Source organism: Penicillium verhagenii (genome assembly GCF_028828195.1).
Source record: "Penicillium verhagenii strain IBT 33310 chromosome Unknown utg000003l_segment0_segment0, whole genome shotgun sequence".
Lineage (NCBI taxonomy): Eukaryota > Fungi > Ascomycota > Eurotiomycetes > Eurotiales > Aspergillaceae > Penicillium > Penicillium verhagenii.
The window spans coordinates 1578638-1595571 of record NW_026643167.1 but is presented as its reverse complement, the minus strand read 5'-3'; the positions used below and the strand labels follow the sequence as shown (position 1 = coordinate 1595571).

The 16934-nt window shown below is 45.9% G+C and overlaps 6 protein-coding genes across 6 annotated transcripts; 2 read left to right on the top strand and 4 right to left on the bottom strand.

Moving 5' to 3' along the window:
* Positions 1–360: 360 nt before the first annotated feature.
* N7466_001994 (glycosyltransferase) lies at positions 361–3476 on the bottom strand (the record flags this gene model as incomplete). Its single annotated transcript, XM_057161392.1, has 12 exons — positions 361–566; positions 621–746; positions 810–927; positions 983–1148; positions 1212–1559; positions 1613–1721; positions 1792–2052; positions 2106–2266; positions 2326–2681; positions 2738–2889; positions 2968–3210; positions 3296–3476. 12 exons carry the CDS (start codon positions 3474–3476, stop codon positions 361–363), a joined length of 2427 nt encoding a protein of 808 aa, XP_057024677.1.
* Positions 3477–6354: 2878 nt separating this feature from the next.
* Positions 6355–7221, top strand: N7466_001993 (alpha/beta hydrolase; the record flags this gene model as incomplete). The annotated part of the gene is made up of 1 exon (XM_057161391.1): positions 6355–7221. One exon carries the CDS (start codon positions 6355–6357, stop codon positions 7219–7221), a length of 867 nt encoding a protein of 288 aa, XP_057024676.1.
* A 73-nt stretch (positions 7222–7294) lies between these two features.
* Positions 7295–9093, bottom strand: N7466_001992 (putative amino acid permease; the record flags this gene model as incomplete). The annotated part of the gene is made up of 4 exons (XM_057161390.1): positions 7295–7497; positions 7551–8128; positions 8193–8392; positions 8452–9093. The coding sequence occupies 4 exons, from the start codon at positions 9091–9093 to the stop codon at positions 7295–7297; spliced, it is 1623 nt and encodes a 540-aa protein (XP_057024675.1).
* Positions 9094–10635: 1542 nt separating this feature from the next.
* Positions 10636–12623, bottom strand: N7466_001991 (Zn(II)2Cys6 transcription factor; the record flags this gene model as incomplete). The annotated part of the gene is made up of 2 exons (XM_057161389.1): positions 10636–12444; positions 12516–12623. 2 exons carry the CDS (start codon positions 12621–12623, stop codon positions 10636–10638), a joined length of 1917 nt encoding a protein of 638 aa, XP_057024674.1.
* Positions 12624–13489: 866 nt separating this feature from the next.
* Positions 13490–14951, bottom strand: N7466_001990 (Zn(II)2Cys6 transcription factor; the record flags this gene model as incomplete). The annotated part of the gene is made up of 2 exons (XM_057161388.1): positions 13490–14269; positions 14325–14951. The coding sequence occupies 2 exons, from the start codon at positions 14949–14951 to the stop codon at positions 13490–13492; spliced, it is 1407 nt and encodes a 468-aa protein (XP_057024673.1).
* An 858-nt stretch (positions 14952–15809) lies between these two features.
* On the top strand, positions 15810–16847 carry N7466_001989 (proline racemase family protein; the record flags this gene model as incomplete). Its single annotated transcript, XM_057161387.1, has 1 exon — positions 15810–16847. The coding sequence occupies one exon, from the start codon at positions 15810–15812 to the stop codon at positions 16845–16847; it is 1038 nt and encodes a 345-aa protein (XP_057024672.1).
* Positions 16848–16934: the final 87 nt, after the last annotated feature.

Here is a 16934-nt window from a genome sequence, read left to right as displayed (position 1 = left end):
GTTCAATTTTTATTTTCATCTGGGATTTTGTAATTTACTAAGCGCTTTGAACAATTGATTGCGACTTGGAATTCTAAAAGTGGATACATAAGCCTAAGACAGACCGGTTAACTTATCACCATGATGCAATAATGGATATTCAATGTTGGCGTCAGATTGATATGTATGTAGGTGTTGAATGTCACCAAAATTGAATCTTTGACTTGAGTCTTTGAATGCAATATCTACTCAAGAGTTCAAAATGGTTGACCATATTCAAATGTTGACAGATTCCAAGGTTGATTTCAAATGTTCAAATATGTTTTCTTTAACGATATAAAGAGGCAGAAGTCTATGTAGTTTAAACTGGTACACACTGGTCTATTTGAAGCCATAATACTCTGTGCTTTGCAGTGATGGAGCAGAAGACGAAGAAGACATGGAAGAGCAGAGACTTTCAAACTCGGAGAGAACCATTTCCACAAACTTTGGGTCCTGGGCTCGCTTATCTCTTCTTCCTCGCTCGAGCTTCAGATTGCCGAGGCTGTCGAGCTGCTGGCAATCGATAGTTGAGCGAGACATGGGATCTGTAGAATTCATCAGCACACACCCTGTAAGAATATGAGCCGTTATCTGCTTACCAGCTGCTGGACTGCTAATTTCTTCAATCTGTTTTGGTTTGATCGTTTGCTCTTTCACCTCTCGACTTTGAGGTCCTTTGCAAGCGCGCACGCCGTATGTCGCGGTCTCACCCATGTAGTAGACAGCTATAGCATGCGTTAGTGATCTGTATGAATTGTGTCGTGTTATTCAACCCGGGTAGATCTTACTCTTGAAAGGCAGGATAGCAATCTTTCCAATAAAGACAGCGGATGTAAATCCCACTTGCTTAGCAAGTTTGCTCACCATTTTTGATCCTTCAAGGGGAACTTTCTCAACCGTGCTGAGCTTTAAATCAAAATAAGTTAGTTGTTGTGTGGGATAATGGAGGTGGCTCACTTACAGGCTTGGGCGAACATGCGTCGGCAATGTGTGAAACAGTTGGCTTGGCAATGGCCTTGATTAGACCCATACCCACCGACTTCACTGTGACCAAGTCGAGCTTGGAGCCCTTTTCAATAGCCTCACCACCATGTGGCTTCTGACTAATATATTTTCGGCGTTGAATACTATTGAAAATGTCAGTATGCATGGCTTAATAACAAGATCTTTCTGATGTGAAGGAGTCATACGTGTCCAACCCAGATAATCTGATTTTGTTCGACTTTATCAAGAGAGCTGCTGCGATAGATGAGATTTGGACGGAAGGCCTTTGTCTGACATAATAGGTCGCGAGGTCAGTTCGGGTGATACTGCAAATCATCTCATTCGATCGAACATGACGATGGAACGACTCCACAGCGTTTGATGTTCCATCCTCGCTCAAAGTGCTATTTTGGGCTTGGGCCATTTTCTCTCGAGTTTCTTTTTGCAAGCAAAAGCGGAATGCGGTGACGATCATCTCGGAAGACAAGTTTCGTTCGTTGAGCGGCGCTGAGCCGACACCCGCCTTGGAGATAGCCTCGGACCAGAATGGTTGGCTAGATGAAGTTAGTCATGAGCAGATTCGCAATGATAATTGAAATTCACTTACTCCCCCAGAACAGGCAGCGAGATCATTGGCTTGCCGTAGCGCAAGCCTATCGATACTGTATGAGCATCGCCATGGGTGAGAAGAATCTCAGTTCTTGGTACGATCCAATCTGTTGCATCAAACCGATGTTAGCTTTTTCTCTGACTCAGATACACCCTATACACAGAAAGTGCACTCACCCAATGGAACATTATGGCAAACAAATATTTTGTTAGTTTCAGCAATACCAGACACTGGGTGGAATGAGCTTGGTAAGAGGAATGAAAGCCCGTATTCAATTGAAGCTTGTCTTAGGCAGCGGACAAATTTCTCAGAGTTGCTGAGTGAGGTGATATCAATGGCGACGTAGACAGGTGCCACTGCAGACTCGAGAAACTGCTGAAGTTCATTCGAAGGCTGGAAGGGAGATGGCTCATCGAGCCATGCGTATCCCGAGATGTCTGTCATAGCATATTAGAGTTGGGAATCAAGTAATCCGAATTGGATCACTCACCATTTTTGTCATCCCAGTCTTCCGGCTTGGGTACCAGGGAGGAGGACCAGAGATATGTATGAGGAACGTCCAATTGTTGCAGTAGCTCTCCTCCACCCACTAGTGGTATCTGTGACAAGCCCAAAGTGTGCTGTCGAAAGTTGTCGACCATAGGATAAGTGCTAGAGGACAATGATTAGGACGCGGTGTTAATGATAATAAGGTTAAAGACATGACTTACTCTTGCCAAACAGACTCGCCAATCAGCATATGAGAGATGTAGTTCTGAACACCTGGCTGAGCCCCTTCATCCTTTTGAATTTGAGCCAAGGTATGCGCGAACTCTTCGGTAGGGGTCCAGGGAGTAGTAGACATGATGTGAAGCGGGATCGACAAGCGCTCGGCGCAGTGAATGTGTGCGTGGGCGAGGGGTGTGGCAATAATAGCATCTGCCAAGAATGGCCTTTCTTCCCATGAACCTGGATGAGTACAGGCAATCCAAGAAGCTTGAAGGGTGTCGCGGAGAATTTCGTTGCTTTTGAGGACTTCAGCCCTCTTTGGGCTGCGTAGCCCTGGAATGAGGCCCGAGTCTCGCTTCTGTGGCACGTAATTAATATTGGCGATACAACTTTTGAAACCTTGCAAGGACTCACAGCAATGGGGTGATCTGGGTCGCTGCTGATAGAGAAAAACTCCAGGCCCAAACTCATTATCAAGCTTTTGAAGATAGAGTGTGTTACAACTCTAGCCCGATGACCTTGTTCTTGAAGTTCCTGAGCAATTGCAATGCACGATTTGATTTCATCTGAGAAAAGTTAGAATGTGACTCGATTGATTGCCTCTGAAAACGAAGGAACGTGGACTGTAAATTCAAGGCACTGACCTCTGCTGCCGACGAGCATTAGAACAATATCCAAAGAGATCCCCCGTTTGGTCTTTTCTACTGGGGTGGCAGGAGTCACGGTCGCGACTGGTGATAAAAGAGTCAAGTTCTCGACGGGGGATTCAAGAGTTGAGTTTTCGTCAATTCGAATGACCTTTGGGCGCGTGATTGGAACGACGAAAGTCTGAACGATTGCTGATGTACGAGATCCAGCTTGCAGATCTATACTGAAGCGCCCGTTATCTGCACAGAGAAATTAGCCAATATCCATAATCAAGTCGTGTACATGGTACGCCTGGGTTAGAACAAGACAGCAACTGATCAGTACCTTCAAAAGTCGCCAATCGTGTCATGTCATTTTCGAGGATTGGCGATGCTAAGCTGTCGCTGTACAGCGAATCGTAGGTTGGTGGTGGGAGTTGTGATGGGGATTCATATTCATCCATAACATCGGTCTCTTCCTGGTGGGACTCCTCTTCGAGCCTTCTGACCTCTTCTTCTTTCGACATAGTGAAATTTAGCGGGATGTGATAGGCTTGAAGCTGTTCTGATTGTGTTGAATTGGCAACGGAGGAAAAACCTGATGTGACTTTGGAAGTGGTTTATTGAAGTAGAAGTTCAGAATGTCTTGAGATTGTTGAGATGGAAGGTTAAACAAAAAGACGAGCATCAGAAGGCCGAGTCCAGATCTCTTATAAGAATGTTGTGGATTTGTTAGGCAACTTTATTTCCACTAAGCACTCTTTTGAATACGATCGGACCTCACTCGGTGGGTTTTTTTGGTCAATACTATGAACTAAATCTGGAACCCTGAGGCTAAACAAGCCGGTTTTAGTCTTTGCCACAGCTTTTAATGGTCAGTCGTATTCGGATTTCAAGGGCTCCAGTTGGGTCAATCGCCCCACATACTTATTGTCCCTAATGGGCCCACTTAACCAAACTTCACCTTGACGCGACAACTTACAAGTCTGGACCCTTTCTGCTTCTCCGCTGAAAGGGTCTTTTTGCTAAGTCATTCAAAATACCTTGGGGATACAACATGATTTTCCGGTTATCTTTTCTAGAGTTTTGCTGATAGTCGCATACGTGAATCTTTCAGCGTCACTGCCGTGGAATCACACACGAGGCCTTGAAGGTTGACAAACTTGACTTTTGAAAATTTAAGATTCTTTTATTGTCTCATTGTGGGGCATGCGTTACGCTTGAAGTTATTTAGCTTCAACAATATATGATCGGCGTGTGGGCTGAAGACTAAGCATCTCCCGGTGGATCAGTTAAACCCTCTGTTGCCTTCGATATTTATAGGCACTTATGTATGTGGAAGATCAACATTGGAAGCTTGACTAGTTTCAGCTTAAAGGAAAAATAAGTCTAAATGAAGTTGAGTAGACCGGCAGAATAATAATACTTTAATGGTGAGTCAAAATGGCGCGTTTGCCATAACCATAGATGGCTTTATCAAGTACATTTTCTTTCGGCATTGATCTTCTTTACATCGCCTTTACATCGCCTAGTTAAAACCAGAATGGTTGTACTTGTGAAGTCGTCCTCAAGTACAATGTTCAGTCATACGTAGTCCGTCGGATTAATTTTTCTTAATTTAATATTGGTGTTCAATGTTGTCATTGACACAAAGGCTATACACTCTTAGCCACAGTAGCAGCTTCTGGCGTCTGGATAGATTTCTCCAAAGTGGTACTAGTATAGGTATGCGTTCTCTTTGTGATTCGATTTCTCCGTGCTGTCGTATGTGATATCCCTCCATCCAGATGTTTACTAACAACTTATTCATGTGCAAGGAATATGCGACTATTGCCGAAAAAGAAAAGGGGAAAAGGAGAGACAGGAGATAAAAGACTTTTGTTTGCAACCATCTCCAACAAGAGAGACAGCCCCTTCTTGCTTTCTCTTCTTCCCCATTTCAACTTTGAATGGTTCAAATGTTATGTCTTTCCGTGCACCGGGATGATAAAGAAGCAGGATTCTGTTATACAAGGGACTTGGTTTTCGCAAAGATCCTATAGATTGACATGTCAACCAAAGGCGTGTAGTTAATCACGTAACGGAAGGACGCAATATGAGAAATTACGTGCGACGCTAAATCGGGGGGCTTCTTTGGAGACGTAGATAGTTGCCCCAAGTGCTGGACTCTATTGCTAATGAGGACGGCCTGTTAGACAGCCAGCCATCACGCTCATTGTCTAACGCATCGTGATTGCAGGCTCCCGTCAATCGCAACGCAATCTCGGACTCGAATATCTCACTAAGGCCTGGTAAATGCAGTCTCTGCCGAGTGCCGAGCTCGAACCTGGAGCTATTTTAACAGAAGGCAACAAGAATATTGATCAAAGTGCGGAGAAGACTCAAAATAAGAGGACTCAGGAGCACGTACGCGGAGTAACAGGTTCCTGCTATCAAAGGATTTAGCCTTTAGGAGACCCACTGATCTGCATCTCCAGGCGAACCCGAATACGAAGCCGAGAATCCGAGAATCCGAGAATCCGAAACCTTTACACAAACCGAAAGGGGGAGAATTTTTGATCCACTTTTCAGTCTGGCTATGGCGGCCGATAGAGGCCACCCCTAGGTCATATCCCAATTTTATTTCCTAGCTTCACCGCCCTGTTTCCCGCCTGTATTGTATTTATCATATATAGGAATATCTTTAAGGGATTTGATCTAAATACGGGTCACTTTTAGAATAGACTTGAGAATAGACTTGAGAATAGACTTGAGGGTAGTCTTGAGAAGGGACTTAAGAATGGATTACATGACTAGGATCTCAGCCTCCAGATGTCTCTTTCTTGCCAGTTGTTGTGATAATTTACATAGAGAAACATTTAAAGAGAAGTAATATAATATTCAATATAGCATTATATATGATAGAGTTCAAGGATTTAATGTATAATGCAGCGCTGAACATAATGGAGTTCAAAAACCAATATGAATTTGGAATTACTCATAATTTACTTTCTGCCGGTCGGAAAGTTGAAATTAGGATATGACCTAGGGGTGGCCTCTATCGGCCGCCGCAGTCTGGCCTTGGCAGGAAGTACTAGGTATTCAATGTTTTCAAACCGACGCTGCGCGATCAATGGCGATAATTTTGTTACCCCACTGGCTTTATTCTCGATAACTAACATCTCCGCCTTGGATATTGCTCAAATTGAAGCACACGTCGTCAAATTTTCATTCTTTATTGCCTTCCCACAGCTTCGCTCGGTTGTTGTCATTGCTGCTGCCTGACTCCAGACCCTGAGCTGACTAACGACATCGTTCTTGACGCGTTGACGTGTTAACAAGCTGACAATTAGCCGTCGCAGGGCCCCCCCCCCTTCAAATACTGAACTCGTTCGACCTCGGAATCCTAACTTTCCAGTGGAAAAAATGCAGTTCCCGGAGCCTCACATCCAAGCCCCCGCAAATGAACACACCCACACGGCCATCCTACTTCACGGAAGGGGAAGCAACGGCCCTGAATTCGCCACGGAGATATTTTCTTCCGTGACCTCCCAAGGCAAAAACTTGTGCGACAGCTTGCCGAATTTCCGCTGGGTTTTCCCGAGTTCTGGCGACCGATGGAGTACCAGGTTTGAAGAATCCATGCCATCTTGGTTCGATGCATATTCCCTCGACAACATCGAGGAGAACAAAGATAAACAGATCGAGGGTCTTCGGGAATCAGTGGTGTACATTCTAGACTTGTTGGATCGCGAGATTGAGCGAGTCGGTGGGGATCCGCGACGTATTTACCTTGGGGGCATCAGTCAGGGCATGGCAATAACCCTATGGACCTTCTTGTGCGCGCCTGGAAGGATTCAAAGGCCACTCGGTGGAATTCTTGGGTTCTGCGGATGGTTGCCGTTTTCTGAAGATGCCGAAAATCTCATTCGAGGATTTGCGAGTGGATTGCATGCGTCTACCAAGCAACTCCGAGCGTCTCGACTTTTTTTGGACGTCATTTCTAGTTCCAATTCGTCACAGATTAACGAAGATACTGACTTGACCGTACTGTCGACTCCAATATTCCTAAGCCATGGCTCGGACGACCAATGGGTCTCCGTGGAGCTTGGTCGCCAAGCGGCCGGGATCTTTCAGCGCCTTGAATTTTCGATAGAATGTCACGAATTTACTGGTGCCGAAGGAGATGGTCATTGGATTGCGGAGTTTGAGGGATTTGATCAAATCCTTAGTTTCATCGAGAAACAGGTCGAACAGAATCATGAATGTGACAACTCAAGAAAGATTATTTAAATCCACACAGACCAGATATAGCGCTATTTAAAATACATAAAAACTTCGCATTTTTTCATGCTTGCGTCTGGTATCAAGACGCATCATGACGAAGATCAATCACCGCATCATCGACGGATGGTGGTCCAACATACTTCTTTCGGCCCCAGACCCAATACCATGCAGTAGCCATAATTATAAAGGCAACAAAGACCACCGGGGCATAGTTCACCGTCTCTGCAGTGACAGGAATATATGACGGCATGCAGAATAGAGGCACAACGAGAATGCTCCAAGCTGTGATTGAAGTTAGTAAGAGCCGCTCCGAGAGAAGAACAGTTGAAACTCACCAAGAGCCACAACATTACAAAATACACCAAGTTTTCCCAAGTCAAAATTTCCGTTTTTGATTTGCTTTCGCCCCCCGATGAAAGACACGGCAATAGGACAGGCATAGCTCACAGTAAGAGTGATAACGCCGACACCGGAGAAAGCATTAAATGCAGCGCTTGATCCAAAGTAGATGAGCCCAAGGGCAATCTCGATCACCATACCCAGCATCATAGCATTAAAAGGCACCCCCAGCGTCTTGCTCACTTCTTTCCATTTGCGAGAGTAAGGAACACCTCCATCTCTTGCAAATGCCCAGACAGATCGCGATACAGCCGTGGTGCATCCAATACCACAGAGTATAGCGAGAACGGCAAGTGGGAGAAGCAGGAGAAATGCGCCAGCGGAATTACCAATTGCCGACTTAATTATGCTGGGGACGGGCTGGCCAGATTGCAGTGCCAGAAGCTCTTTCGTATTGGGAAGCACGAAAACCAAGGGAATCAGAAACAGAAGACCGGCGAGCGTATTCATAATGATTGTGCCAACAATGGCTTTGGGTACTTGGCGAGATGGTTCTTGAACTTCTTCGCACATCCTGTAAAAGATAAGTATACGTGGTCAAAGTGGGTACATGGGGGCATGAGAAGAGGGAAACTGACGATATGACCATTCCAGTCGACGAAGTCGTATAGGCAGCTTGTAAGAGTCCGACACAGAATGACCAACCCACCGGCCATCCTGACTGAGGCTCAAAGCTCGTAAAAACATACTCCCCATCATGTCTGCCATTTTTAGCAATGACCAAGACACAAATAACAATAGCCAGAACACCAGCAAGGGTCCAGAAAATAGCAAATGTCTAGACAGGCTGTGAGTAAAAAGGAAATTCGAATGAAAGCACAGGTTCAAGAAACTTACATCAAGATGTGGTAACCACTTGTTGCCAAACGCCGAGACAGCATTGCATAGAAGGGTGATGCCAAGAAAGAGGAGGAAAACCCGATATGTCTCTCCCGCTAGAACTCCAACACCAGGGGAGGACTCGAAAACATTGATGCAGGCAATAATGAACTGAGCAGAGCCAAAATTGACAGCGAGAGTAATCATGATATTGCCGACCACATAGGACCAGCCACAGATCCAGGCAAAAATCCTTCGATAGGCGGGTGAGGAGAGCATGAATGTTTGGTAGTAAACCCCTCCAGCGGTTGGGTAGACAGAAGTGATTTCGCCGAGAGAAGCTCCCACACAAAGAATGATTGCTGATACCATCAGCCATCCCCAAATGATATTCACCGGACCACCGCCGTATAGCGGGTAGATGAATGTTGTAGATAATCCGTAGGGAATGGATGCGAGAACGAAGGACATGAAGGCCACTTGGAGTGTTGATCGATTTCTTGTAAGCTCTGCCTCATATCCAAGAGCCTCTAACATGCCATTTGCGGCGATTGAGTCTGATTGTTCGAGATCGGCATCGTATTTGGTGTTCTTTTCATCGAATGGAGGATGGCTTGGCGCAGGTGATGACTTCTGGTGGGGCTCTAATGTAGACGCCATTATCAAGGCTATAGGACTTGGTAGTCAATGCAAAAATCAACCTTGGAAGGCTGGAATAAAATGAAGGATAGGAATAGAGAAGAACACAGACCCCTTATGTATGGGATTTGCTCCGGATTGAATCGAATGTTACATGGTCACACCCCTTTTGCGTATCATAACACTAGATGTAGCAAATCATGCTTGGCAGATTAAAACAGTTCATACTAGTGGTAAAACTCACCAAGCCCGGTATCTTTAATATGGGCCCTCTCAATGCATGATCGGCGTTCTGGACATGAAACGTGGGGTAATTGCCTATCACGTTGTTTTTATTGGAGAAAAGAGCATGATGACGCAGGGTGCGGAGAAATGCCGAGAATTGAAAAGCAGGATGAGAATAATCACCAGCCGAACTCCGTTTACTGACGGGAATGCCTTGCCCAAGACAGTAAGTCCGACTCCACCAACAAAGAATCAATTGGCCATCCCCACTAAATAGGGTGTTTTACAAAGTAGAAGCTTGTGTCTGGGACCACAGTGAGTCATTTACCGACTTTCTGATGCGCGGTTTAAATCTATAGACATTTCCTGGTAGGTCATAAGGGTAAAGTTTTATGGTGAAAACAAAATCATGGTAGCCAGTCTCGTGTTATCACCTCTATCCGGTGGTATGCTTAACATTGAAACGCCCTATTTCGAAGTTCCCACTTCGACATGGGTGTAGTCAGTAAGACAGATACCATGTCCTATCAAAAGACTATCAGTTGCGAAAATCAAGTTGATAGAGACGTGCTTGAGCTGATGATTTGAAAGATTAGATACCTAGCTGGAGTAGGATGAACACCTTGCAAGTATCAATTCATGTGGCCCGTGGCAACTGATAAAGACACAATTGAAACTCTGGCAATCCTGAAGTAGTTTATCTTTCCTCCGAATAATAGCTGTTGTCTCAGTTTCATAATGTCATCGACGGATCATATCTCGATTCTCAACAAGTACAATTCCTCTGTTTACGTTCAGAATCAGGTCCAAGTCGGGGAACTCACGGCTACGCTAATGCACCGCGGCTAAGCTAGTCCTAGAAAGGACAGCATCCGGATATGAGCCAATTCAGATAAGATCATAGACTCATAACTTCATAAGGGGCTACGTAACAGTATCAGCCTCAGAAATCTAAAAAAGATTGGAGATTCCCTATCGATCTGCTTTCCGGGACTTGCTCCATAGCCCCGAAGAACTGGACCAATAATCATTCGTATATGTAGCCGTCAGTGGCTTTTTCCCCCACAACTTGCAATAAAGGGAGCCGATCACGAGACTTTTTGATTCGGAGATAATGATATCGATTACATGATATTTACCCCCTTCTGATAACAATGAAACGTTATCATAATCCCCCCCTCCCCCCAAAAACCTGATGCTGGGAGTATTTGTGGACTTCTATTTACCTAAGAAGCTCCTATTTCCCTTCAAGTTTTCCCCTTGGAGTCATTTCCAAGGTAAAGTGCTTAATATTTGCAGAAATGACATCTGGAGGAAGTAAACTTGTTATCATTAAGATTATCCCATCATGGTCTCAAGATTATGCTCAAGCATTATATCCAGCCAATATTCACCAACTCCAGCATCCGCTCTACTCCAAGTCTCGTGCACAATGCGAGACATGCGTTGCAATCGCAATTTTGGGAGAATCAATGTGAGTTCCGATAACCACATGCTAACCTTGCGACGAGCCTGAGCAATTTCCACATCTAATGCGCTTAAGCAAGCAATGGCATTCGCCGCAGGTCCGAAAAGGGACTGATTTGAAAACACAAGATCGCTCGAAATGCAAGTAAGAACTACAGGATGCATACATCTAGTTCCAGAGGTAGGAGGAATTTGATCAAGAAGCGATACTATATGGAGAGCCAGTACCCGACGCGCTTCCTCTACCGAAGGTAATGTGGGATCCGTCCCAAAGAGAAGTGAGAATAGAACGGAAGGTTCGTGCTCAGATGACTTTTCGCGTTGGAGCCGCTCAGCTAGAATGCTAGGGAAGACGTGGTAGATTTGAAGAAGAGCAGTGCAGCGGTATGCCTCTGCCAGGGTGATGAAGTGTGTTGGGGGGGTGTCTGTGTCGCCGATGTCGACTGGTCCGCAGTAGGAAGAGATGCCTGTAAATAAGATCTCCTCTTCTAATCGCTCGGCCGTGCTATGTTGATGGAACTCTTCGACGAGAAAGTTGAAGTCGATGTTTGCAAGGTCGAGATCTTCGTCGCGGGTGCGATAAGAGATGCGGGCAGCACGGATCAATTTGGCGGTTTGGTAGAAAAGACTAATTGATTTTGAAAGTGGGCCTGTCCAGGGATGAGGAAGAGTTTGTCCATCTACCAGGTACACCGACATTTCCGTGTCGGGTCGTTCTAACACTTTTTCTTCATTCAGAAGCAGAGAGTCTTCCGCCACAAAGGCGGCCATCATGTTCCAATACAGAAGACACTGCTGGAAGAGAGGATATTGTTTCGCAAACGTAGACTCAGGATTCTGACACATTTGTTGCTGATTCACAAGGTAGTCCTTTGCCTCTTTTAAATACTCCAATCCTAAGTCCGAGGCGTTATGCCAGGCCGTCGTCAACCCGATCATAAGAAGGGCGAGGAAAAACTCATCATCGTGATCATCACGATGCAGAGAGCCTATGCGGGGATTGTTTCGAAGACATGCAATTGCTTGCTGTTGTGTTTGGATTCCAATTGCTCTCATGCTTGGGAAATCATTTGCAAGCGAAGCCGCCGCCATACTTTGAATGGCATAGTATATCGCTGCATTTTGACTCCAGAGACGACTGACAATGAGCCGAAATGGATTTAAAGGGGAGTCAAAAGAGGACCAGGCCTTGCAGACAAAGTCAAAATAGTATTGGACCAGAATGGCTGGCATATGGATGAGAAATGAGGGTATCGCGGTATTTGCCAGTCGTCGGTGCAGAGTTGCCAGACTATCTGATTGTGATGATGGTTTGAAAACCGCCACATCATTTAATCTGAAGTCTACTTTTGAATGGGTATTCATAGACGCGTCAAGTTCTGGAAGTTGGTCCAAGATTGTTGAGCTCGCCTCGTCCCAAAGATCCTGTAGATGCTTGCTGTGTGCGGCTTCCGCTTCACCTGCTATGCTCGCACAGGTATCTTCTGTTGAGTCCACAGTGAGAGCCGATGATGCTTCCACCGTTGGCGGAGATTCAAACTGAAATTGTTGCTGATCCTCGCCCTGCTCCGCGTCTTGGAAAACATATCGCCATTCTAGAGGCCGTTTCTGATATCCAGGGCACTCAAAGCCCTTTCTCACGCACTCTCGACAACTTGGTCTAGATTCATCACACCTACGCTTTGAGAAAAGTCAGTTCTGCAGAGCCGCTGTAGGGACGTGCATTATCTACATCTCCATTCTCGACTTACTCGCCGTTCCTTGCATTTCTGGCAGCCTCCTTTAGATTTGGGCTTACACCGATTCGGGTTCTTCTCCCCTTTTTGTCGAGATATGGAGTCTTTTTTGGAGCGGGGCATTTTCCCAGATTCTTGAAAAGAATCCATAAGAAGTTCCGCTTTATGGGCAAGAAATGCGCCTTATGATTGTTTAAAGGGCTTCAGGTGATCGGGCCGGGTATCGCCTCCTTACCGTTTTACCCCGCACATCGGATCCAGAGGAACCAAGTGCCTTTGACACGAAGCAATAAAACCGTTTCTTGACTCACTTCGAAAAAAAAACTCACCGTGTCCTACGCCACCAGGCGGCTTTGCTATCTTTGTTTCTTTTCGCCCCCCGCAGATCGGGTGTCGTGGCATTACACATCACACATCGCTTCATCGCCATCCCCTGGCGTGTTTGGCTTCCCAAATAGGTAACGGAACCCGCCAGAAGCTGTAGCTTGTACCACTTAGCGTCCACGGTTGTAGTCCACGGGAGCATCACCGTTTGTAAATCATGTTCCTTTCAATTTGGCTGGTTTTTGATTGGTTGGGCTATTTTATCGGTTTGAGATCCCGTGATGTTATAGAAAGATGAACAGTGTGTTTTTTAAGTGGATAAGCTCAACTATTCATGACAGATATTGATATAATAAATCGTAAATGCGGCTTATTTTGCAAACCTTCCAAGGTTTCAATTATTAAGGAAAACTATCTCGTTATGGGTGTCCAGGTGAGAACCTTGTTGCTTGTGCACCAACCTTGGTAGGAATGGTATCAAAGGAGCCAACTAAAAGAACTCCAGCCAAGTGGTGCTTTTTGTGGAACCTGACACTTACTTCTTGTCATTCCGTATCTGATCCGCTACCTACGCTTATCACGGCGTTCATCACCTATAAGCATATTTTACATTGCAGTAAGGTGTCTCATCAACACTATCCGCTAGGTCACCGTGGATTGACGACTCAACAAATCAATATTACATTGTTTTGATTGGAGAAAAACCTGCTGACCGTATTTGGATCAGGCTCCTCCTTCCAAACTTCCTGCAATTGATCCAGAGCTGTTGACATGACACCCATTCCAAATTCCTTTATAAGTTCTTGTAAGTAAATTCTAATCAAAACTTTGTGGTGATCATGACTGGCAAATGTTCCAAACACAAAAAGAGGCCATGTGGCTGTCGTTGCAATGGGGGAAGTTGGAGACAGGTGAGATATCAGTGACTGGAGCCTCTGAAAGGCATTTTCAATGTTAATTTGAGTTTCATCACCAGCAAAGTGGGAATCCAAAAGCAAAAGCAGGCTCTGTTGATAAAGTTCTGCGCAGAGAACCATGTCTCGTTGTTCGCTATGGGGCTTCCACTTTGCGACTTGAGCACGCAGAGCATGGTATTCAATAATGCAGCTTCTTTTTGGCAGCACCGGTTCATGGGAGGCGAATTCCCATAGAAGAGCGGAGACCTTTGGTATATAAGTGAAAAGTTCATAAGCGCAACCGCACATCACGCCATATGTACTGATAGGTATGGTGGAGGAACTAATCAACAAATACTTGGGTAATGACGAGGGCGGGCAGTTCACTGTGAATGATGCCAGAGAAGAGTTGTATACATAGAGCTCCGTCACTAGCGACACAATGCTAGAATGAGTAGCACTAGAGCCAAAACGATTGACATAGGTCATCAAATGGTGTGCACCGTCGAGGTGCTTTTGCATGGCATTATGATCAGTGCCTCTAGTAGCCTAGATCCCATGCTTGTAAGCAAAATTTATAATGCAACCAGAATTCCAGACCTACCTCTAACAAATAAAATATTAGAACAACGAGTAGCGCGCGCCAAGCCGCATCTACACTGACGGGCCCATTAAAATCCGTTGACAATGCCACTCGCAGCTGCTTCAATGCCCGATTGTAACTTGACCAGGTGAGAGTCTGCAGATCCCGATCTAATTGAGGCATTCGCTGCATCATATGGACCCCAGATAGGGCCAGAATTGCGTTCATTAAAAGTTCGTCATTGAGAGCAGCCGGAAGCAGTGTATGAAGGAACGGGTTTTGGCTGTCTTGCAAACACGCCAACCGATTCGCAGTATCCTTCAGGTAATGGTCAAGAAGTCTCCAAGTTTCAGATGCTTGCGCGATAGATCCGGGTAGAGCAAAATTAGCTGGACACGAGGGAATGGACCCAGTCGGGAAATCAGGATGTGCAGCACGAACGAGGGTCCGCGCGTCCAATTCAATGGTAGGGCGCGTGTTCAATGGCTGCAGTCGCGATGCAAATCCTCTCTGGGTATCCGTAATCGGGTCTGGCCACACACAGCCAAGACTATTGCGCAAACAGGCCGTGCATATAGGTTTCTGTTCATCACATTTCTTTTTGCGATGCTTGCAGGACAAACACCCGAAGCGAGACCGAGCCCCCATATTGAATAACAAGGGGAAATGAACGCATTGCATTCACCTCTGGGGCGCAGTTCAGGTGATTATCCAGGAAAATAGCATTATTTCCCATGACAAATGCATTCTGCTTTTATCGAATCGCTTCTCTTCCATCCCCGCTCGAATCTCCAAAGCACCGTCCACGTGATCGGGAAGAAACATACAGAGTTTCACTAGGACATCTGGAACTCCTCCGCAGGTGCATTAAAAGGATTCTCTCCTGCAGGGGAATGCACTTTTACGCAAAAGAAAAGATGGATGGTTCATGTGACCGTTGACCCCACAAAGGCCACACCTCACCTGACCGAGACCAGCTCGACCCCAACTCTTTCCCCAGGGACTTGAAGTCCGTGCGAGCATATTGACCTTGAGTTAGTTTAAGCGATAGCATTTCGTCCAGGATAAGCCTCAAAGTGCAAGCTTAGAGACTGGTTTCCCTAAGGTCCTGTGAGCTATAACATTGAACATTTCATTTGAGATGCCATCGGGAAGAAAAAGGAAAGGAGAGAACAATGCCAATTTATCGCGCTAATGGCGCCGAGCGGGCCAATTCAAACCTTCCAAAATTCACTGGAAAAGCAAATGACTCCGAACGACTGATTATGATGCATGAAAATACGAACCCGGCCACGAATAGGGGTTTGTCGTCCATGAAATAATTGAACATTGAAGGGAACAAACAGGCAGGGCTGGAATGAAGGGCGCGTGGTTGCGCTTGGTATATATTCGCTCAAATGTCCAGATGATGTGATCAATTAACAACTCCAGTTGAATCTTGGAATCAATATTTGGAATACCCGGATCACCTCGCAAACCCATATCTCTAGATCTAGTCATCTAACAATGCCCTTTTCACGCTCCCTTACAGTCGTTGGCTGCCACGCAGAAGGCGAAGTTGGCGATGTCATCACCGGCGGCGTCCTCGACGTACCTGGCAAAACAATGCAGGAAAAGCTCGTTCACATGTCCACCAAAAAAGACCACTTGCGCCAGCTCCTTCTCAACGAGCCCCGCGGTCGAGCATCTATGAATACGAACCTCATTCTTCCCCCTTGCGACCCAAGAGCCGATGCCGGATTCTTGATCATGGAAAGCGAAGAATATGCACCCATGTCCGGATCCAATATCATTTGTACAACAACCGTCCTCCTGGAAACCGGCATGATCCCCATGAACGAACCTATCACCGAGATTGCTTTGGATACCGCGGCCGGGCTGGTGACCGTCACTGCGGAATGCGAGGCTGGGAAGTGTAAAACTGTCGAATTCAACAATGTACCGTCATTCGTCCTCGAACTCGATTATAACGTTCTGGTCCCGGGCCTCGGGGAGGTGGTTGTTGATATTGCCTATGGAGGCATGATGTATGTCTTGGTTGATGCCGCATCATTGGGGTTAAAGGTCGAAAATCAGCAATCTGCTAGGCTGGTGGAGATTGCGGAACGCATAAAGCGAGCGGTCGAAGTGGTCTACACTCCGGTTCACCCTGAGAATGCCGGGATAACTGGCTTCAGTGTCTTGGCATTTACAGAGCCTCCACGAATCGAAGGAGGGTGTAAGGTTGCCGCAAACACCGTGGTGGTTTCTCCGGGACGATTCGATCGCAGCCCCTGTGGCACTGGCACCTCTGCTCGATTAGCAGTCTTGCATGCTAGAGGTCAAATCAAAGAAGGGGAGATTTTCAAACATCGAAGTATCTTGGGTACGGAGTTTATCAGTCGAATTCGGGGTACTTCCAAGGTTGGCAAATATGCTGCTGTTCTCCCCACCGTCAAAGGTCGAGCATGGATCACGAGTTTCAAACAGGTGGTTTTGGACTCGACCGATCCGTTTCCAGAGGGCTTTCGAGTTGGCGATCAGTGGCATATGCCACCAAACTGAAACCTTGGGAAGAAATAGAGATGGATGACTGGGCTCAAAATAATATTCGATAATTTCCTACTCCATAGCTATTGCTATATGAGTAAA